General features: G+C 43.6%; 1 protein-coding gene across 1 annotated transcript in view; it reads right to left on the bottom strand.

Annotated features, from left to right (window-relative positions):
* Positions 1–21,284, bottom strand: part of STK31 (serine/threonine kinase 31) — a 60,262-nt gene extending 38,978 nt beyond the window's left edge. The window contains exons 1-7 of the mRNA XM_038769525.1: positions 21,240–21,284; positions 10,654–10,707; positions 10,514–10,566; positions 7,619–7,717; positions 7,026–7,100; positions 3,127–3,285; positions 1,251–1,609 (exon numbers count right to left, since the gene is read on the bottom strand). Coding sequence (XP_038625453.1) covers positions 1,251–1,609; positions 3,127–3,285; positions 7,026–7,100; positions 7,619–7,717; positions 10,514–10,566; positions 10,654–10,681 — 773 coding nt within the window. The 5' untranslated portion in view covers positions 10,682–10,707; positions 21,240–21,284. The remainder of the gene's footprint in view (positions 1–1,250; positions 1,610–3,126; positions 3,286–7,025; positions 7,101–7,618; positions 7,718–10,513; positions 10,567–10,653; positions 10,708–21,239) is intronic.
* Between the last annotated feature and the right edge of the window lie 2,358 nt (positions 21,285–23,642).

The following is a 23,642-nucleotide window of genomic DNA, read 5'->3' as shown; positions in this document are numbered from 1 at the left end:
TCCATCTCATCTAACCTGCCACAAACTCCCTTGCCAACGTCCTCCTTCAAATCTGGAACTTCTTTCCCCTTCACATCCTACAATCTACCACCCTCCCCACCTTCAAAGCCCTCCTAAAATCATATCTCCTCCAAAAGCCTTCCTAGACTAAGCCCTTTATTTCCCCTATCCACCCTTCCCTCTGTGTCAAAAATTCACTTGCATACTTTGACACTCATCCCAACCCCACAGTACTTATAAATATTCTTATACTCTACTATTTCTCCTATCCCTAATCTATTTTAAATTTACAGCCTGTAGGCTGTAAGCTCCTTGTGAGCGGGGATCAAATCTACCAACTTTGTTGTACTGTACTCTCCCAAGTGCTTAGTACAGTGCTCTGCACACAGTAAGCACCCAATAAATACCACTGATTGATTTCCTCATTTCCCCAAAGCTCTGGTTGGTCCCAACCACTGCACTTCCAGAGCCAGTGGCCAAAGACGACAAGTGACAAAGGATACAAATTTAGAAACTTTAAGTGCTGTTTATCAAACAAAAAACATCTTAAGTTAAGGACTGCCTATACAACAGGAGTCTGAACAGGAGTGGGGAACCAGGTGGCATCCACAATGAGAGTCTTGCATATTCCACCAAAAAAAGACATTTCACTATTTTGGCTTGAACCTGGTGGGCCATATATTCATTAATTTACAATACCGAAATCTATTTTTCCATAGCGATTAAATTCTGAGAGTAAAGACAATTACGCCCTTAAAAACTGGCCCATTTTCATAAAACAGGATTTAGCAATTCAAGTGAAAGTTTCCTTTTAAAATGTACAAATGAATTTGAGAGTGAAGGTGAAGAAAATTTAAAAAAGAATCATATTTATTGAGCACTTACATGTGCAGAGCACTCTATTAAGCGCTTGCGAGAGTACAATACAATAGAATTAGCAGAATCGTTCCCTGACCATGAAGCTCCGAATGCCCAAAATACCTTTGTGAGAGCTGGAGAAGTATTAATAATGATTAATGAACGCAAAACTAAAACACTGAAGTTAAATCCCTTGCCAGAGTCAGTGGCACAACCCAGACTGGACCCTGAGTTTCCCAGTTTTCAATCAATCAATAGTATTTGTTGAGTACCTATATGCAGAGAGGGCTTTACTAAGCACTTCCAGCCGAATGTTCATGGCCACAAGCCAACAATGTTTATTTTAGCAGTTTTCCTACTAGCGAAAATTACACTTTTCACATCGAACTTACTTTGGAAACGCTGCGTGATTTCCTGAAGGATGCTCAGTCCTGGAGTCGAGAGTCATTCGCCCACTGTGTCGTCCTTTCGTTTTGCTGAACACCGATGGGTTGGGTCTTTGTCCCCAAAGAGGGATTGGACTTTTGATGCTTCTGGCCATGAAGGAACCATTATCCATTCTCTTCTCTTCACAACCGCTCAGGCTGGAAGAGGGCACACACCTTTCGGCATATCCTTTTTTAGCCACCTCTTCCCCAATATCCACGTTGTCAAACCGTGCCTGAGCAGAAATAGTGCCATCCTGGTATGTCGCTTTATGGTGCACTCTGATTCCTTTTTCAAAAATCAAATTCCCCAAAAATTTTCTTCCCTGAGATGGGAGGAAAGAGAAAGAGAGAGAGAGAGAGAGAGAACTTTTGAAACTCATCATGGATTTAACTTTGTTCATTTCACTGTCACTGCCAAACAGGCTGAGAGAGGATCTCTCACTTCTTCATTCTGAAAGAGTTGTCTCACTTCTTCATTCTGAAAGAGTTTACACAAATGCACTTTTCTAGTGTAAGTATCCCTCCCATTACAGTGAAATGTGAACTTTGTTAGATAATGAAAAAGGAGGGTTAGGATCCAGAACACTTTAAGATAAGTAAGGGCCACTTAAGTCCCTCCGGAGTTACAAGGGAACAGACTCAAAGCCTCAAGCAGTCAATGGTATTTACTGAGTGCTTCACTGCCCTAAATTTTGGGAGTGTAGAATACAAAAGAATTGGTAGAGATGAGCTTATGGTCTAGAAGCATCCTACACAATGTTCTGAGCCAGCCCCAAGCTTTGCCCTTATAGGAACAGCCAGTATAGGTGAAGCTTAGAGGCAGAGGGGAGAAACACTTTGACGAAACTGCTTCAGCTGAGGTCATCCAAATAACTCCGGGAGGAGCAGGTGAAGAGAAAATATATGGAAGCAACTCTATCATCATCATCATCAATCGTATTTATTGAGCACTTACTATGTGCAGAGCTTGGGACGTCCAAGTTGGCAACATATAGAGACAGTCCCTACCCAACAGTGGGCTCACAGTCTAAAAGGGGGAGACAGAGAACAAAACCAAACATACTAACAAAATAAAATAAATAGAATAGATACCTCCTGAAACCCAAGCCAGGCAGCGGGGATGCTCAGCTCTGCCATACAAGTGGCATAATGGATAAAGCATGGGCCAGGGAATCGCAAGGTCATGGGTTCTAATCCCAGCTCTGCCGTTTGCCTGCTTTGTGACCTTAGGCAAGTCACTTCACTTCTCTGTGCTTCAGTTACCTCATCTATAAAACGGGGATTGAGACTGAGCCCCGCGCGGGTTAGGGTCTGTGTCCGACTCAATCCACCCCAGCGCTTAAAAAGGCTTATCTAGCACCGTGATTACAAAGCTGATCAACTTTACCATCACACACCTGCACAGTTCTCAAGAAAAAAAGGCACGTATTAGGCATACCACTCAGAATTTAACATTTGTAGTTTAGTTTATTTTCCCAACTAAAGTCATTCTTCACAGCCTAGATGAACTGCTTAATAAAAAGAAAAATCCAAGAGTCAATTATCATACAATTTAGCACACCTAAGGAAAAAAAAAGTTCAACCACTCTCGCCTAAAGCTAATCTTAGCGGTGAGATAGCTGAAACGACTTTGACTTTCTGGGCGGTTCCCTAGGTCAGAGCTCTAAAATACAAAATTCAAAAGAGAAAAATATTATCATTCTCTTGCATGTTAAGTTGAGCCTGACCAAAAACTCTGTATTCTATATGAAGTTTACAAAAAGGCCCATCTGACATTCTAGGAAAAAAAACCTCATTATACACAATCTATTCTCCAAGGTTTTAAAAATCTAGGACTTACCTGGTCTAACTGTACCACATTTTGGTCAGCTGGGATCTGAAGTCCCCATAGTCGGTACCTTTTGGCAACATTAGGAAACTGTAGACTCATAGGAAGCTCCACTATTTGGGATCGACTTAGGATCTCCTTATTGCCATAGTCGATGTAGGTTACCAGACACTGTGACGTAAACCAAAACACCAGTTAAACAGTTCTGTCTAAACGTAAAAAGCACAAAGCAAAACTAGATGTGGCTGCTTAGCTCTACAAAGAACTCCCGTCAATCACAAGTACCAAAATGACTCCAAAATGGGCAATGTGTTTAAGAAACAGATCCGCTGAGTAGTCATTCATTAATTCATTCAATCATATTTCTTGAGCAAAAGGTATAGCTTGTAACTAGGCTGAAAGTCTGACTTGGATGCACAAAAAGGTCTTGCAGATCTCTGAATAAATGAAAAACACGGAGCCTCAAGATCAGCAATGCTAAATCTTATATTCAGCTGCCATTTTCCACAAAGAATAACATTTGTTTATAAAAAATAGCCAACTGAATTTAAGATAACCACCTCAAGGAGATCCTCATTCCTAATACAAAGCAACTGTAAAGGGTCTTACCTCAAAAGAACAAAATTCACTGTAGGATAACAATGAAATGGCAAAACATAAAAATCAACATCTATATTTAGTGGAGAGATAGGAGTTAGGTAATTAGATAAGTTTTTTCCCCTTCCTAGGGTGGTTCCCATGGCAACACAGTAGGGTCTCCAAGGCGGCACTTCAGAGAAGCAGCATGGCATATCGGATAGAGAACGGGCCTGGGAGAAGTTCATAGGTTCTAATCCTGTGGTGTGACCTTGGGCAAGTCACTTCACTTCCCTGGGCCTCAGTTACCTCACCTGGTAAATGGGTTTTAAGACGGTGAGCCCCACGTGGGACCAGGACTGTGTCCACCCTGATTTGCTTGTACCCACCCCAGCGCTCAGTACAGTGCCTGGCACATAGTAAGCAGTTACCAAATACCATCATTATTATTTCTTCAAAAATTATCCCAGACTGGGTGAAACTTTGTTTACTGAAGCCACTCATACCTTTCATCTAACTTTCACTGTCCTCTCTAAAACTTCAAAATGGTTCTACCTGTATATATGTTTGTACATATTTATTACTGTATTTATTTATTTATTTTACTTGTACATATCTATTCTATTTATTTTATTTTGCTAGTATGTTTGGTTTTGTTCTCTGTCTCCCCCTTCCAGACTATGAGCCCACTGTTGGGTAGGGACTGACTGTATATGTTGCCAACTTGTACTTCCCAAGTGCTTAGTACAGTGCTCTGCACGCAGTAAGCGCTCAATAAATACAATTGATTGATTGATTGATTCTGACTGGGAAAGGCAGGTGAAAGCAGAGCCACAAAACAAACAGGGGAGGTTGGTCCCAGGGGTCAATACACAGCAAGGCAACCCATTCCTCCTTGGTGTCTAGCTAGCACCTTTGGACATATTACCACATAATAACAACAATAATGATGGTATTTGTAAAGGGCTTACTGTGTGCAAAGCACTGTTCAAAGCGCTGGACTCATAGCTGCCCGTGTCAAAAGTTTTCTCAGGCTAGAACCTCAGAGAAGTTGGACACGAAGGTGACCTAGTGGATACAGCATGGGCCTGGAAGTGAGCTCTGCTACTTGTCTGTGTGTGTGACCTTGGGCTAATCACGTCACTTCTCTTTGCTTCAGTTACCTCATCTGTAGAATGGGGATTAGGATTGTGAACGCCATGTGTCCAACCTGATTAGCTTGTATCCACCCCAGCGCTTAGTTCAGTGTCTGGCCTATAGCAAGCGCTTAACTAATACCATAAAAAAACTACAGGCAATACCTTAATTGGAAAGCACCACGAGCTCATTCAGTCCAGCAAGCCTCCTGACCATGACTAAAACACATCAGAGGAAAGAGAGAAAATCTTTCTCTAGTTCTACCCATTATATGGGGGGTAATTCGCTCCCAGTCCTCAAGACTACCTGCTGCTTTTGGCCACTTCTTGCCCAGGCCACCTTTTCTAGTTTTAATTTTTGTGCCAGATATCCCTTACAAGAGCAATACTAAATCATTTCGGGACTAGGATCATTTTTCTGAAATGTTTCCAGTGTCTTTCTTTATGGCCTTCAATCAGGATGGACCACTAAGGAATTGGTCATCCCAAAATCAAACTCAACTAAGCAGCTACGATCAGCAAGGCATTTCAGTTAGCAAGTGTGAAAAAAAAGAGAGGAACAGAGTTCATTAAGGTCTTTAGAATCTGGGTAGGGAGAATATTTTTCTCAATGACAGTATGTTACCACCACATCCACAGGATAATAGTGCTGTTTTGCAGCTGGTTAGTACACTAAGACGAATGTGGTTCATAGCTTTTGCTCCTGCTGAAATACATTTTTGGGTTGCCAATTTTCATTCAGCAAATGTCAATCAAGACAGGCCTGCTGTTTTTGTAAAAGTTAAAGTGGTTTAGTGGAAAGAGCAAGGGCTTGGGAGTCGGAGGATATGGGTTCTAATAATAATGATGGTATTTGTTAAGTGCTTACTAAGTACCAAGCACTGTTCTAAGCGCTGGGGTAGGTACAAGGTAATCAGGTTATAACAATGATGGCATTTATTAAGCACTTACTATGTGCAAAGCACTGTTCTAAGCGCCGGGGAGGTTACAAGGTGGTCAGGTTATCCCACGTGGGGCTCACAGTCTTAATCCCCATTTTACAGATGAGGTAACAGGCACAGAGTAGTGAAGTGACTTGCCCAAAGTCACACAGCTGATAAGTGGCGGATCTGGGATTAGAACCCACGACCTCTGACTCAATCAATCATATTTATTGAGCGCTTACTGTGTGCAGAGCACTGTACTAAGCGCTTGGGAAGTACAAGTTGGCAACATATAGAGACAGTCCCTTACCCAACAGTGCGCTCACAGTCTAAAAGGGAGTCACAGACTCCCAAGCCTGTGCTCTTTCCACTAAACCACACTGCTTCTAATCCAAGCTCTGCCACTTGTCTGCTGTGTGACCTTGAGCAAGTCACTTCACTTCTCTGTGTATCAGTTATCTCATCTGCAAAATGGGGATTAAGACTGTGAGCCCCACGTGGGACAACCTGATCACCTTGTATCTACCCCAGTGCTTAGAACAGTGCTTGGCACACTCAATCATTCATTCAATCATATTTATTGAGCGCTTACTGTGTTCAGGGCACCGTACTAAGCATTTAAAAGTGATCAGGTTGTTCCACGGGGGGGGGCTCAAAGTCTTAATCCCCATTTTACAGATGAGGGAACTGAGGCACAGAGAAGTGAAGTGACTTGCCCAAAGTCACACAGCTGACAGTTGGCGGAGCGGGGATCTGAACCCATGACCTCTGACTCCAAAGCCCGTGCTCTTTCCACTGAGCCATGCTGCTTCACATAGTAAGAGCTTAACAAATACCATAATTAGTATTATTATTAAAGGGAAGACTAACATCTTATTAAATAATATTTAAATATTCACCCACTCATTCTAGGTGGGAGCACTGCCTTAGGGCAGCCTGAGCTCTTAATAATAATAATAATGGCATTTATTAAGTGCTTACTATGTGCAAAGCACTGTTCTAAGCGCTGGGGAGGTTACAAGGTGAACAGATTGTCCCAAGGGGACAGTCTTAATCCCCATTTTACAGATGAGGTTACTGAGACCCAGAGAAGGTAAGTGACTTGCCTAAAGTCACACAGCCGACAAGTGGCGGAGCCGGGATTTGAACCCATGACCTCTGACTCCAAAGCCCGTGCTCTTTACATGGAGCCACGCTAGCTCTTGGGTTACTTTGCCACTTTGCCCAGTATGAAAACAAGACCAGAGTCTTTAACCGAAATATTTATGCTTCTTGCCTTTTCATCACTGATCGTTTTTTGCACTTTGCATCTGTACCAACATTTGTCTTCAGAAAACCGACCACCATAAATCTGCAATATAAAAAGAAATATAAAGCACAATGAGCACACTTTAGGATTTTTCTACCTAGAAACTGTATTAACACCTAGGAATATCAATTGATTGCCAGGAGTCTGATCATTACTCATCCGGCACCTCTTCAGAGGAGGCAGGGCGGAAGGTTTAGGGAAGATTGCAGGCCCACTGGACCTTCAGAGGAAAAGCAGGGGAGCTCAGCCATCTATCCTGGCTTCCCAAAGCCAGGACAATTCCCAATCTCATAGCTATACAACCTTTGTCAAAGACTCATACCCATATTTAGTTCTGCAAAATGATCTACGTTTCCAATGGTGGAGTAGGGAAGAGCTATTTCATCAGAGTTCAAGCAATACCCAAAATTTGGAACTCAGGCCTTAAGTTTTCATTATTTCTCCTAAGTACGCAAAGTTCAAGACTCCTTTCAAATATCAAGGTTTAAGATCCCAGATGCCAAGAAGCATAGTGGGGTGGGGGAAATGCCAGGTTAACCGCATCCAAGAACTTGGCTCACCTTGCTCAAGTTGGGAACCCCAAAAACTGAGTTTGACTGTGGGCAAACTTCAGCCAGTGTACAACTTAACTTCAGGAGCTCCTGATTTTTAGTGGAGTTCTGGGAAGAAAGAAAAAAAAAACAAATTGTAGGTGGGCAGGAAGAAAAAGACGGAGGAAAAAACATTAACTTCCAACGACCATTTCTGTCTTCCACATAATGATAATGCAATGATTTCAAAATGGTGTCTCTGAAGAGTGTGATCTGAGATCTGCATGGAAAACCAAATCGTCTGATACTGGATACTTACCAGACTACAAAAGGTATGCAGAATTTGAAATTATTATTTTCTCATTTCTTTTGCTCTGAAGAATTAACCTTAATGACCACTATTTTGCCTGAATTTTATATTGGTGCAGAGTGCGTGAGGAAACGGGCCGCTCCGGGCTCCTGCTCGCTTTACTTTATCCTTCCTTCCTCCCTCCTTTCCCATCTCCTCCCCTCCTCCTTTCCCATCTCCTTCCCTCCTCCTTTCCCTTCTCCTTCTTTCCTCCTTTCCCTTCTCCTTCCCTTCTCCTTTCCTCCTCCTTTCCCATCTCCTTCCCTTCTCCTTTCCTCCTCCTTCCCCTCCTCCTTTCCCATCTCCTTCCCTCCTCCTTTCCCATCTCCTTCCCTCCTCCTTCCCCATCTCCTTCCCCTTCTCCTTTCCCATCTCCTTCCCCCCCTCCTTTCCCATCTCCTTCCCTCCTCCTTCCCCCCCTCCTTTCCCATCTCCTTCCCCTCCTCCTTTCCCATCTCCTTCCCTCCTCCTTCCCCATCTCCTTCCCTCCTCCTTCCCCATCTCCTTCCCTCCTCCGTTCCCATCTCCTTCCCTCCTCCATTCCCATCTCCTTCCCTCCTCCTTTCCCATCTCCTTTCCTCCTCCTTTCCCATCTCTTTTAGACTGTAGGGACTGTCTCTATATGTTGCCAACTTGTACTTCCCAAGCGCTTAGTACAGTGCTCTGCACACAGTAAGCACTCAATAAATACGATTGATGACGATGATGATGGAACTGAAGCAGGGCCTCGTGGGTGAAAGGCACAAGCTCACCCCGGGTGGCAATATACATCAGCTCACAGATCTGAGTCATCAGTAAAACATTTTGCGGAGGACTCCAGTCCTGAACAAGAAGGGGAACAACAATCAATTGTATTCAATGAGCGTTTACTGTGCACAGAGCTCTGTACTAAGTGCTTGAGAGAGGTATAATATAACAGAGTTGGTAGGCACAGTTCCTGCCCACAACGAGCCTACAACCTAGAGCTATGAGCTCTCCGTACCCAGGACTGACCCCTCAGCTCATTCATTCAAATGTATTTACTGAGCGCTTACTGTGTGCAGAACATTATACTAAGCTACATTCACACTCATGTCTGATGAGGGGGCTGCAAAGAGTGACGGGGTCAACTAAGGGTAATTCCACGAGCCAGGTGGACATTCAAACCAAATCGATAAAACCAACGTGAGGGTGGGGAGGAGAGTGGAGGGGAGGAAACATATCTTAAGAATGGCTTTCAGGGAGCTCAAAGACCACACAGATGATGCTTTACACACCAACCCAACGGCTGGCCAGGATCCATCACAGGCTTGAGTCTAAGTGTGAACCAGAGACAGCTCAACAGATTCACAAAACAGACTGCATAGGCATGAAGCACACATATTCTTGTGGTCTCCTACATCTACTCTCCCTCTCTCTCAATAATAATAATGATGGTATTTGTTAAGCACTTACTATGTGCAAAGCACTGTTCTAAGAACTGGGGGGATACAAGGTGATCAGGTTGTCCCATGGGGGGCTCACAGTCTTAATCCCCATTTTACAGATGAGGGAACTGAGGCCCAGAGAAGTTAAGTGACTTGCCCAAAGTCACACAGTTGACAATTGGTGGAGCTGGGATTTGAACCCATGACCTCTGACTCCAAAGCCCATGCTCTTTCCACTGAGCTCCGCGGCTTCTCTAGCCACGCTGCTTTACTCAGTGCAGTACCTGGCGCATAATGAGCTGTTCATTGTGTGCCGGAATTGTCTCTCTTTATTGCTCTACTGTACTTTCCCAAGTGCTCAGTACAGTGCTCTGCACATAGTAGGTGCTCAATAAATACAATGAATGAATGAATAATGAGCATCTTATTCACCCTACCTTCAGCCCCACAGCAGTCATTCATTCATTCAATCGTATTTATTGAGCGCTTACTGTGTGCAGAGCACTGTACTGAGCGCTTGGGAAGTACAAGTTGGCAACCTATAGAGACGGTCTCAACCCACTAGTGGGCTCACAGTCTAGAAGAACAGTCTAGAAGAACATGAACAGTCATGTTCATATCTCTAATTTATAATAATAATGGTATTTGTTAAGCACTTTCTATGTGCCAAGCACTGTTCTAAGCCCTGGGGTAGATACAAGGTAATCAGGTTGGACACAGTCCCTGTCCCACATGGAGCTCACAGTCTCCATCCCCATTTTACAGACGAGGGAACAGAGAAGTTAAGTGACTTGCCCAAGGTCACATAGCAGACATGTGGCAGAGCTGGGATTAGAACCCATGACCGCTGACTCCCAAGAACATGCTCTTACCACTAGTCTAGGCTGCTTCTCTCAATTTATTTTAATGTCTCTCTCCCCCTCTACACTGCAAATTTTTTTTTAGGTAAGGAGTGTATTTACCAACTCTGTTAGTAATCTCCCAAGTACACAGTAAACACTCAATAAATACGATCGATTGATCATACATCCTGATGTGGAATTCAGAGAAACCCTGGCCTGGAACAATGTCTTGAGCATAGTTGGGGCTGATTAAAGATGACGCTCTTTTGTCTCCTGCTTTTACTCGCGCAAAAACAACACTGTGCATCCAAGTTCCTTTTCATCTTACCTGGGCCCAAAATGTTAAAGGGTCTTCCACATAGCTTCCGACTACTTCCTCAACTAAAGCCAAAATACAAAGAAAAAAAATGAACAAAATGCATTCAAGCAAACTTTCTCTTAAACATAAAGACGTCTTTTGTACTTCACCTCTACTGCAGTTTGGTTCTTCATTCATGTTGAACCTTTGATGTTCCTGAAACGCTAAAATCATACAAAAATATATTACAAGAGATATTACAAGCCTTTAGTACAGTGCTTTGCACATAGTAAGTGCTCAATAAGTGCGATCAAATGAATTAATTATAATAAGAAATTCTGAAGTTGATATCTACCCTTGCTACATTGCCAATTTTCCCCTGGAAAGAGCACAGGCCCGGGAGTCAGAGGACCTGGGTTCTGAGTCTGGTTCTACAATTTGTCGGCTGTCACTTAATTTCTCTGGGCCTCAGTTTCCTCATCTGTAAAATAGGGATACAGTACCTGTTCTCCCTTTTACAGTGTGAGCGCCATGTGGGACCTGATGATTTTTTTTTATCTACTCCAGCACTTAATACAGTACTTGGCACATAATAAGCGCTTACCACAATAAGTGCACCCTGTTTCTCAAGGGGCTCATCCACTCTCCCATGACTTCAACTACCACCTCTACATGGGTGACTGCTAATTCAACCTCATCAACCCGGACCTCTCCCTCTCTCTCTCTCTAATCTTGCTTCTCTCCCACAGGCTCAACATATCCAAAAAGAACTTATCCTCCCTCGCAAATCTTCTCCACTTCCTAACTGCCCCATTACTGTTGACACCACCACAATTCTGCCCATATCCCAAGCCCACAACCTTGGCATCATCCTCGATCCCCCTCTTTCAATCCCACCTCCCTGTTGGTTTGTTATTTGCAACATCTTTAGGACCTGCCCCTTCCTCTCCATCCAATTTGCCACACTTCTCCAAGCTTGTCATATCCTTGCAGACCTCCCTGCCTCCCTCTCAATCCACACTTCACTCTGCTGCCCAGATCACTTTTCTAAAACGTTTTACAAATGTCTCCCCACACCTCAAAATAATCAAACGGGGTTATTCATTCTTTTCTGCACCAAGATCCCTGGCCATTGGCTTTCAAGAATTCAATCAATTCTTTCTCCTCCTCCCAATACCCCCGAGTTCACACACTTTGTTCCTCCTGGGCTGACCTATTCACTTTGCTTTGCTCTCATCTCTTTCCTGCCTCTGTCTTCCTGCTCCTGCCTTCCCTCTGGCCTGAAACCCTCTTCCCCCTTCAAATTCCACAGACCACAGCTCTCCCTATTTTCAAAATCCTTGTGAAATCACTTCTCCTTCAGGAGGCTTTCTTGATTAAATTCTAATCTTCCCTACATTCATGCTCCTTACTTTAGCACCACTTAAGCACTCTCAACCTCTTATAGTATTTTTGCACATATTTTACATAATCTATTACTGAATCACTCATATAGTTACCCTTTCTTCCTTTTTCCCCTTTCTGTGATTTATTTGGTGCACGTCTCTCCTGCCCTCAAGGGTTTTATAATCTAGCAGGTATCATATCTACTAATTCTATTGAAGCAATTAATATTGTGTCTGCAAGCTCAGTATGGGCAGGAAACGTGTCTGTTACGTCTGTTGTATTGCACTCTCACAAGAGCTTAGTACAGTGCTCTGTGCATAGTAAGCACTCAATAAATACCATTGATTGATTATTCTTCACACAGTAAGGGTTCAATAAATTCTATTCTTACAATGTGAGCAGGAGGTGATGCGAGATTGCGGAGACTGGGGAAGCACCATGGGGTAGTGGTTAGAGCCTGAGCATCAAAAGGTCATAGGTTCTAATCCTGGCTCTGCCACTTGTCTGCTGTGTGACTTTGGGCAAGTCCCTTAGCTTCTCTGTGCCTCAGTTACCTCAACTGTAAAACGGGGATTAAGTCTGTGAGCCCTATGCAGGACAGGGACTGTGTCCAAACCGATGATCTTGTATCCAACCCAGAGTTAACTGCAGTTCCTGGCACATAGTAAGAGCTTAACAAATACCATTATTATTATTATTTATTGACTCCTGTGAGTAAGAGTCACATAGAATTAATTTTAAATTTAGACGTACACCGTAGGGTCCTTCAACCAAGGATGGTAGAGTACAATTTGCCTTTCTTGGCATTTTCCATTTTCTATCCATTTTCGTTTACCCAAGTTTAGCCCTATTTTCTTGAATTTACAAAACAAGGGTGAGTAGAGCTCACTAAACTTTTCCCATTATACAATAATGGATTTTTCCTGATTGACATTTGCTGAGTGAAAATTGACAACCCAAAAATGTATTTCAACAGGCGCAAAAGCTGTGAACTACATGTGTTAGTGTACTAACTAGCTGAAAAGCAGCACTATTACCCAGTGGATGTGGTGGTATGATACTGATGATGCAAAAAATACTATGCCTGCCCAGGTTCTAATGATCTTAATGAACTCTGATCCTCTATTTTTTCTCACTTGCTACTGAAATGCCTTGCTGACTGCAGCTACTCTGTTTACACTGATTTCAGGATAACCAATTCCTTAGTGGTCAACACTGAATAAAGGTCATAAAGAAAGACACTGGAAACACTTCATATTCCCAAAATGATTTAGTATTGCTCCTGTAAGGGACAGCTGGGACAAAAATCAAAACTAAAAAAGGCTGCTTGGCCAAGAAACAGTTATTTGGGGCACAGGCAAGTGATTTCGAACTATTTTTAGGACAGAGATTGAACAACAGTATCCTTTGTGAGGTTCTCTAGAAAGGAGACTACTATCCATGTACAATGCACGCCTAATTTGATGGTGCTCAGCGCACAAATGCTTTTTACTTTGAAAAAGTCCCGAGATGGCTTTCGAGACATTGTTATTACTTAGAAAGTTAACAAAAACACCATATTTAAGAGATATTTCCTTACCTCTTTTCTCACATTTAAAAGGAAATCTTATGCACATTAAAGAGGCAATTTCCTAAGCTATCTGGATTTCAGTCATTACTAAAGGAAATGGTTATCTCAACTTACTTCATATGGAATTTCTCCATTAAATTAAAGTGGTTTTCCCCCAGGTAGATATAGATGGATATGTTGGAAAATTGAAACTAATCTAATTGATCTAATTGAAACTGGGACTTCGGGGGTAAGTGTATTAAAGGCTTGGGTCATTAGGGTGTTAGTCTGAACCAGCCCCAGAAGATCTCCATTTTCCCCAAAATTATCATTATTTTACTCATTCCAAATTGTTGAATTTAGTCTATAATTTCTTCTCTTCTGTATATTTGTCCATCCCACTGACTGAGCTAGAAACTGTGGAAAATGTAATGTCTGTATGTGTTTTGCACATTGCAAAGCTTATTATATTCTCGATCAGACATCATTTTAGCCTGAATAAATCAACTCCACAATCCTTTTTTAAAACCCCAGTAAGTACTAAGGAGAATGGTTTGCCCTAGAAATAATCTCTTCATTTGACACGCCTGCCATAATCTGTAAGATCGTTTTTCCTTTTATATAATTTCCACTAGTCTTTTAGAATACATCTGTTCAATAAAGGTAGGCACACTGGTTTCCTATTTCTTTCCCAGAACCCAATCTTGCTTTGACAGTTAAATGCAATTGTTTAGCTGAGAAATTGCTATGCCATTGTAAAGACGATATAGAAATGCTATGAATTTTACTTTAGGAAAGTGCATAAATATTTAAATCTGTACTACTTGAAATCTTAGTGGGAGAGTTTTTTTTAAAAGAAATCATTAATGTCTCAAAATTTGAGGGATAATTTTTAAAATTGATGGAAGGGGCATATTGTGTTAAAAAAATAGGGAAGAAGTGTTCTTGTATGAGACAGTCAACATTAGCTTTGTTTACCACAGAACTCTGAAATTTCACTGGACAGATAACATACCTACTCAGCAGAGGATAGTAAACCTCCCCAAATTTTCCTTGACTACAGTATAATTTATTTTCCTCCATATTCAGGTGTGTTAGCCTTTTTCCCTACTTTTTAAAACTGTGAATCCCAGGTGGAGCAGTTGTCCAACCTGATTAATTTCTACCCACCCCAGATCTTAGTACAGGGCTTGGCGCATTGTAAACACTTATCAAATTTCACAGTTATTATTCAAGAAGATAGGAAATTAGCCAAATCATTTTTTTTCATGTTCCTGGATTCATTTTCCCCTGCTAACTTACTTTCAATTCTAAAACATAAATTTAGATAATTCTGAAATGCGGATTTTTGAAGGAAAACCTAAGTATATATTCTTTCACTGCATTTCAGGAGGACCATCATCAGAGTGTCATGCCAAACATTTCAAAAGCCAAGGCGAAAACAGAAATTATGCTACACTCAAATCAAGTTCAGTCAATCATATTGTGCAGAGCACTGTACTAGGCACTCAGGTGTGTACGACATAAAAAACATACAAACTTCCTCCCCTTGACAAGCTTACCCCCTCTCCCACACCTCCCCACAAAAAAAAGATTCCAGTAATCTGTGAAAAAGAATCAACCTGTTGGACTTCACTCATTTGGTAAGTACTAGTTTAAATGGAAAGAAAATGAAAAAAAGTTTCCAAGCTTTTCACAAACCCTAATTTCTTCAGGAACAAACTCTCGTGGATGCAAAAACTACTAACCTTTCACTTACAACCTGGAATCAACACAGAAATAAGCTTTCAACTAGTTCTCACACACCACTTTCCTCTGGAATTGTTCACTCTTAGAGGTACTACATTGCACATTTGAGTGTGCCTTATGAAAACACTTAAGACACACTGAAAGTGTTGGTGCTTTTTAAAGGCACAAACAGGTATCGATCAATGTTATTTAATAATAATAATAATAATGGTATTTATTAAGTGCTTACTATGTGCAAAGCACTGTTCTAAGCGCTGGGGAAGTTACAAGGTGATCAGGTTGTCCCACGGGGGCTCACAGTCTTCATCCCCATTTTACAGATGAGGTAACAGGCACAGAGAAGTTAAGTGACTTGCCCAAAGTCACACAGCTGACAATTGGTGGAGCCGGCTTTTGAACCCATGACCTCTGACTCCAAAGAGCATGCTCTTTTCCACTGAGCCACGCTGCTTCTCTAATTGAGTGCTTACAATGAGCAGAGTATTGTACTATCAATCAATCAATCGTACTTATTGAGCGCTTACTATGTGCAGAGCACTGTACTAAGCGCTTGGGAAGCACAAATTGGCAACAATTTGTACTAAGCACATGGGAGAGAACAGAATTAGCAGACCCATTCCCGGCCCACAATGAGTTTACAGTCTAGAAGGGGCCAGACATTAGTACTAATAATGCATAATATAAAATTTAAACCTATGTACCTAAGTATTAGGGATGGGGCACAGAGAAGCAGCGTGGCATAGTGGATAAAGCATGGGGCTGGGAGTCGGAAGGTCATGGGTTCTAATCCCAGCTCCGACACTTGTCTGCTCTGTGCCCTTGGGCAAATCATTTCACTTCTCCGGGCCTCAGTTACCTCATCTGTAAAATGGGGGTTGAGACTGAGATCTGCATGGGACACGGACTGTGTCCAGCCTGATGAGCCCCACATGGGATAACCTGATTAACTTGCAACTACCCCAGACCTTAGAACAGTGCTTGGCACATAGCACTTAATAACATAATTGATTAACTAATGAACTTGGATCCACCTCAGCGCTTAGAACAGTGCTTCGCACAAGGTAAGCACTTAATACCACAACTGATTGATTGACTAATGAACTTGGATCTACCTCAGAGCTTAGAACAGCACTTGGTACAAGCACTTAATACCACAACTGATTAACTAATGAACTTGGCTCTACCTCAGTGCTTCGAACAGTGCTTGGCACATAGTAAGTGCTTAATACCACAACTGATCAATTAACTTGGATTTACCTCAGAGATTAGACCAGTGTTTGGCACATAGTAAGCACTTAATACCACAACTGACTGATTAACTAATGAATTTGGATCTACCTCGCAGCTTAGAGCAGTGCTTGGCACATCGTAAGTGCTTAATACCATAATTAATAATAATAATGGCATTTGTTAAGTGCTTACTATGTGTAAGGCACTGTTCTAAGCACTGGGGAGGATACAAGGTGATCAGGTTGTCCCACGTGCGGCTCACAGTCTTAATCCCCACTTTACAGATGAGGTAACTGAGGCACAGAGAAGTCAAGTGACTTGCCTAAAGTCACATTGCTGACAATTGACAGAGCTGGGATTTGAACCCATGACCTCTGACTCCCAAGCCTGTGCTCTTTCCATTGAGCCATGCTGCTTCTCTATAATTGATTAACTAATGAACTTGGATCTACCTCAGTGCTTAGAACAGGGTTTGGCACATAGTAAGCACTTATTACCATAATTAAGTAAATGAACTTGGATCTACCTCAGCACTTAGAAAAGTGCTTGGCACATGGTAAGCACTTACTACCATAATTACTTAACTAATGAACTTGGATCTACCTCAGCTCTCAGAACAGTGCTCGGCACATACTAAGTGCTTAATACCATAATTGATTGATTAACTAATGAACTTGGATCTATCTCAGAGCTTAGAACAGGGCTTGGCACACAGTAAGCGCTTATTACCATAATTGATTAAGTAATAAACTTGAATCTACCTCAGCACTTAGAAAAGCGCTTGGCACATGGTAAGCACTTAGTACCACAATTAATTAACTAATGAACTTGGATCTATCTCAGTGCTTAGAACAGGGCTTGGCTCATAGTAAGCACTTATTACCATAATTATTAAGTAATAAACTTGGATCTACCTCAGCGCTTTAAAAGTGCTTGGCACATGGTAAGCACTTACTACCACAATTAACTAATGAACTTGGATCTATCTCAGCGCTTAGAAAAGCACTTGGTACATGGTAAGCACTTACTACCACAATTAATTAACTAATGAACTTGGATATATCTAGGTGCTTAGAACAGGGCTTGGCTCATAGTAAGCGCTTATTACCATAATTGATTAATAAACTTGGATCTACCTCAGTGCTTACAAAAGTGCTTGGCACATGGTAAGCACTTACTACCACAATTAACTAATGAACTTGCATCTGCCTCAGTGCTTAGAACAGGGTTTGGCACATAGTAAGCGCTTATTACCATAATTTAGTAAGCAATAAACTTGGATTTACCTCAGTGCTTAGAAAAGCGCTTGGCACATGATAAGCACTTACTACCACAATTAATTAACTAATGAACTTGGATCTATCTCAGCGCTTAGAACAGGGCTTGGCATATAGTAAGCGCTTATTACCATGATTAAGTAATAAACCTGGATCTACCTCAGCGCTTAGAACAGGGCTTGGCACATGGTAAGCGCTTACTACCACAATTAAGTAATGAACTTGGATCTACCTCAGCGCTTAGAACAGGGCTTGGCACATAGTAAGCGCTTATTACCATGATTAAGTAATAAACTTGGATCTACCTCAGCGCTTAGAACAGGGCTTGGCACATAGTAAGTGCTTATTACCACAATTAACTAATAAAATTGGATCTACCTCAGCGCTTACAAAAGTGCTTGGCACAGGGTAAGCACTTACTACCACAATTAATTAACTAATGAACTTGGATCTACCTCAGTGCTTAGAACAGGGCTTGGCACATAGTAAGCGCTATTACCCCAATTAATAAACTTGGATCTACCTCAGCGCTTTGAAAAGTGCTTGGCACATAGTAAGTGCTTATTACCACAATTAATTAATAAACTTGGATCTACCTCAGCGCTTACAAAAGTGCTTGGCACAGGGTAAGCACTTACTACCACAATTAATTAACTAATGAACTTGGATCTACCTCAGCGCTTAGAACAGGGCTTGGCACATAGTAAGCGCTTATTACCACAATTAAGTAATAAACTTGGATCTACTTCAGCGCTTTGAAAAGTGCTTGGCACAGGGTAAGCACTTACTACCACAATTAATTAACTAATGAACTTGGATCTACCTCAGAGCTTAGAACAGGGCTTGGCACATAGTAAGCACTTATTACCACAATTAAGTAATAAACTTGGATCTACTTCAGCGCTTAAAAAAGCGCTTGGCACACGGCAAGCACATACTACCACAATTAATTAACCAATGAACCTGGATCTGCCTCAATGCTTAGAAAAGCACTTGGCACATGGTAAACACTTACTACCACAATTAATTAACTAATGAACTTGGATCTCTCTCAGCGCCTAGAACAGGGCTTGGCACATAGTAATCACTCATTGCCATAATTAATAAACTTGGATCTACCTCAATGCTTTGCAAAGTGCTTGGCACATGGTAAGCACTTACTACCACAATTAACTGATGAACCTGCAACTACCTCAGCGCTTAGCACATAGCGCTTATTACCATAATTGATTAAGTAATAAACTTAGATCTACCTCAACGCTTGAAAAAGCGCTTGGCACATGGTGAGCACCTACTACCACAATTAATAAACTTGGATGTACCTCAGCGCTTACAAAAGTGCTTGGCACATGGTAAGCACTTACTACCACAATTAATTAACTAATGAACTTGGATCTACCTCAGCGCTTAGAACAGGGCTTGGCACATAGTAAGCGCTTATTACCATAATTAATAAACTTGGATCTACCTCAGCGCTTAGAACAGAGCTTGGCACATAAGCGCTTATTACCACAATTAAGTAATAAACTTAGATCTACCTCAATGCTTAAAAAAGAGCTTGGCACATGGTGAGCACTTACTACCACAATTAATTAATGAACTTGGATCTATCTCAACGCTTAGAAAAGCACTTGGCACACGGTAAGCACTTACTCCCACAGCCCGCTGTTGGGTAGGGACCGTCTCTATATGTTGCTAACTTGTACTTCCCAAGCGCTTAGTACAGTGCTCTGCCCACAGTAAGTGCTCAATAAATACGACAATGAATGAATCTACCTCAACGCTTAGAAAAGCGCTTGGCACATGGTAAGCATTCACTACTAGACTTCTAGTCTACTAGATCTACTAGTCTCTAGACTACTAGTCTTCTAGACTGTGAGCCCACTGTTGCTATATGTTGCCAACTTGTACTTCCCAAGCGCTTAGTACAGTGCTCTGCCCACAGTAAGCGCTCAATAAATACAACTGAATGAATGAATCTACCACACTTAGAAAAGCACTTGGCACATGGTAAGCATTCACTACTAGACTTCTAGTCTACTAGTCTCTAGACTACTAGTCTTCTAGACTGTGAGCCCACTGTTGCTATATGTTGCCACCTTGTACTTCCCAAGCGCTTAGTACAGTGCTTTGCCCACAGTAAGCGCTCAATACGACTGAATGAATGAATCTACCTCACTTAGAAAAGCGCTTGGCACATGGTAAGCATTCACTACTAGACTTCTAGTCTACTAGTCTTCTAGACTGTGAGCCCACTGTTGCTATATGTTGCCAACTTGTACTTCCCAAGCGCTTAGTACAGTGCTCTGCCCACAGTAAGCGCTCAATAAATACAACTGAATGAATCTACCTCAACACTTAGAAAAGCGCTTGGCACATGGTAAGCATTCACTACTAGACTTCTAGTCTACTAGTCTCTAGACTACTAGTCTTCTAGCCTGTGAGCCCACTGTTGCTATATGTTGCCAACTTGTACTTCCCAAGCGCTTAGTACAGTGCTCTGCCCACAGATTGAATACGATTAATAAATCGTATTGAATAAATACGATTGAATGAATGAATGAATCTACCTCAACGCTTAGAAAAGCGCTTGGCACATGGTAAGCACACTACTAGACTTCTACTCTACTAGACCTACTAGTCTCTAGACTACTAGTCTTCTAGACTGTGAGCCCGCTGTTGCTACATGTTGCCAACTTGTACTTCCCAAGCGCTTAGTACAGTGCCCTGCCCACAGTAAGCGCTCAATAAATACAACTGAACGAACCTACCTCAACACTTAGAAAAGCGCTTGCCACATGGTAAGCATTCACTACTAGCCTTCTAGTCTACTAGTCTCTAGACTACTAGTCTTCTAGCCTGTGAGCCCCCTGTTGCTGTATGTTGCCAACTTGTACTTCCCAAGCGCTTAGTACAGTGCTCTGCCCACAGTAAGCGCTCAATAAATACAACTGAATGAATCTACCTCAACACTTAGAAAAGCGCTTGGCACATGGTAAGCATTCACAACTAGACTTCTAGTCTACTAGTCTCTAGACTACTAGTCTTCTAGCCTGTGAGCCCACTGTTGCTATATGTTGCCAACTTGTACTTCCCAAGCGCTTAGTACAGTGCCCTGCCCACAGTAAGCGCTCAATAAATATGACTGAATAAGTACCACAATTAACTAATGAACGTGGATCTACCTCAGCGCTTGGAACAGTGCTTGGCACACAGCAAGCGCTCAGCAAGTGCCACCATTATTATGACCAATTAAACGCCCACAGATCCAAATGCAAAGATGATCCCGACAGGGGGGAAGAGGCCTTAATCGGGAAAGGCCTGTGGAAAGAGATGGGAGTTTAGCACAAGGTTGATCCATCCTGGTCCCTGCAGGGGGTTGCCATGGGGACAGAGGAGGCCTGTGAGGGAAGACGATGGGGCTGCTGCTGCTTCGGCCGCCATATTTAGACAGCCCCCCCCCGGCCCTCGGCCACCCCAAGCCCCGGGCCGACGGCGACGACGATGAAGACGAAGACGCCGCCTCAGCTTTGCCCGAGATGGCGGCGTCCGCCATGACACGAACCTCCTTCCAAACGAGGCCCACCGTCAGGTAGGCCCCCAAAATGGCGGCTCTCCTCAGGCCCGCCCCGACCCCGTGCGCCTGCGCGCCCCGCAGCGCCCCCTGCCGCCCGACCCATCTGCCCTTCCCTTCCCCACAGCCCCTGTATAGAGCTAGAATTCATTCATTCATTCCATCGTATGTATTGAGCGCTCATCCGCCCCGCAGCGCCCCCTGCCGCCCGACCCCATCTGCCCTTCCCTTCCCCACGGCCCCTGTATAGAGCTAGAATTCATTCATTCATTCCATCGTATGTATTGAGCGCTCATCCCCCCGACCCCGTGCGCCTGCGCGCCCCGCAGCGCCCCCTGCCGCCCGACCCCATTTTCCCTTCCCCACGGCCCCTGTATAGAGCTAGAATTCATTCATTCATTCCATTGTATGTATTGAGCGCTCATCCGCCCCGCAGCGCCCCCTGCCGCCCGAGCCCATCTGCCCTTCCCTTCCCCACGGGCCCCTGTATAGAGCTAGAATTCATTCATTCATTCCATCATATTTATTGAGCACTCATCCCCCCGACCCCGTGCGCCTGCGCGCCCCGCAGCGCCCCCTGCCGCCCGACCCCATTTGCCCCTCCCCACAGCCCCTGTATAGAGCTAGAATTCATTCATTCATTCCATCGTATGTATTGAGCGCTCATCCCCCCGACCCCGTGCGCCTGCGCGCCCCGCAGCGCCCCCTGCCGCCCGAGCCCATCTGCCCCTCCCCACAGCCCCTGTATAGAGCTAGAATTCATTCATTCATTCTATCGTATTGAGTGCTCATCCCCCCGACCCCGTGCGCCTGCGCGCCCCGCAGCGCCCCCTGCCGCCCGAGCCCATTTGCCCCTCCCCACAGCCCCTGTATAGAGCTAGAATTCATTCATTCATTCAATCGTATGTATTGAGCGCTCATCCCCCCGACCCCGTGCGCCTGCGCGCCCCGCAGCGCCCCCTGCCGCCCGAGCCCATCTGCCCTTCCCCACGGCCCCTGTATAGAGCTAGAATTCATTCATTCATTCCATCGTATGTATTGAACGCTCATCCCCCCGATCCCGTGCGCCTGCGCGCCCCACAGCGCCCCCTGCCGCCCGACCCCATCTGCCCTTCCCTCCCCCACAGCCCCTGTATAGAGCTAGAATTCATTCATTCATTCCATCGTATTTATTGAGTCACTTCACTTCTCTGGGCCTCAGTTACCACATCTGTAAAATGGGGATTAAGTCTGTGAGCCCCCCCCATGGGACAACCTTATCACCTTGTAACCTCCCCGGCGCTTAGTACAGTGCTTTGCACATAGTAAGCGCATTAAGAGTGTGAGCCCCCCACCATGGGACAACCTGATCACCTTGTAACCTCCCCAGCGCTTAGAACGGTGCTTTGTACATAGCAAGCGCTTAATAAATGCCATCGTATTATTAGAAGGGGGGAGACAGACCCCTACTCCCTCCTCCCCCCTACCCCCTCCCCATCTCCCCCACCTTACCTCCTTCCCCTCCCCAGAGCACCTGTATATAAAATAATAATAATAATAATAATAATAATAATAATAATAATGGCATTTATTAAGCGCTTACTATGTGCAAAGCACTGTTCTAAGCGCTGGGGAGGTTACAAGGCGATCAGGTTGTCCCACGGGGGGGCTCACAGTCTTCATCCCCATTTTACAGATGAGGGAACTGAGTCCCAGAGAAGTGACTTACCTGAAGTCACACAGCTGACAACTGGCGGAGCAGGGATTTGAACCCATGACCTCTGACTCCAAAGCCCGGGCTCTTTCCACTGAGCCACGCTGCTTCTCTGCCCATCTGCCCTTCCCCTCCCCACAGCACCTGTAATTAATTAATTAATGTTGGTATGTGTTAAGCACTTTCTATGTGCCAAGCACTGTTCTAAGCGCTGGGGCAGATACAAGGTGATCAGGTTGTCCCACGGGGGGCTCACAGGCTTCACCCCCATTTTCCAGATGAGGTCACTGAGGCCCAGAGAAGTGAAGTGACTTACCCAAAGTCTCACAGCTGACAAGTGGCGGCGCTGGAATTTGAACCCATGACCTCTGGCTCCAAAGCCCTGGCTCCTTCCACTGAGCCCGCTGCTTCTCTGCATAGAGCTAGAATTCGTTCATTCATTCCATCGTATTTATTGAGTGCTTCCTGTGTGCACAGCACTGTACTAAGCGCTTAGGATGTCCAAGTGGGCAACATATAAAGACGGTCTTTACCCAACAGTGGGCTCACAGTCTAGAAGGGGGGAGACAGACCCCTACTCCCTCCTCCCCATCTCCCCCACCTTACCTCCTTCCCCTCCCCACAGCACCTGTATATAATAATAATAATAATGGCATTTATTAAGCGCTTACTATGTGCAAAGCACTGTTCTAGGCACTGGG

Source organism: Tachyglossus aculeatus, chromosome 2, assembly GCF_015852505.1.
Source record: "Tachyglossus aculeatus isolate mTacAcu1 chromosome 2, mTacAcu1.pri, whole genome shotgun sequence".
NCBI classification, from domain to species: domain Eukaryota; kingdom Metazoa; phylum Chordata; class Mammalia; order Monotremata; family Tachyglossidae; genus Tachyglossus; species Tachyglossus aculeatus.
This window is presented reverse-complemented; position numbering and strand designations above follow the sequence as displayed.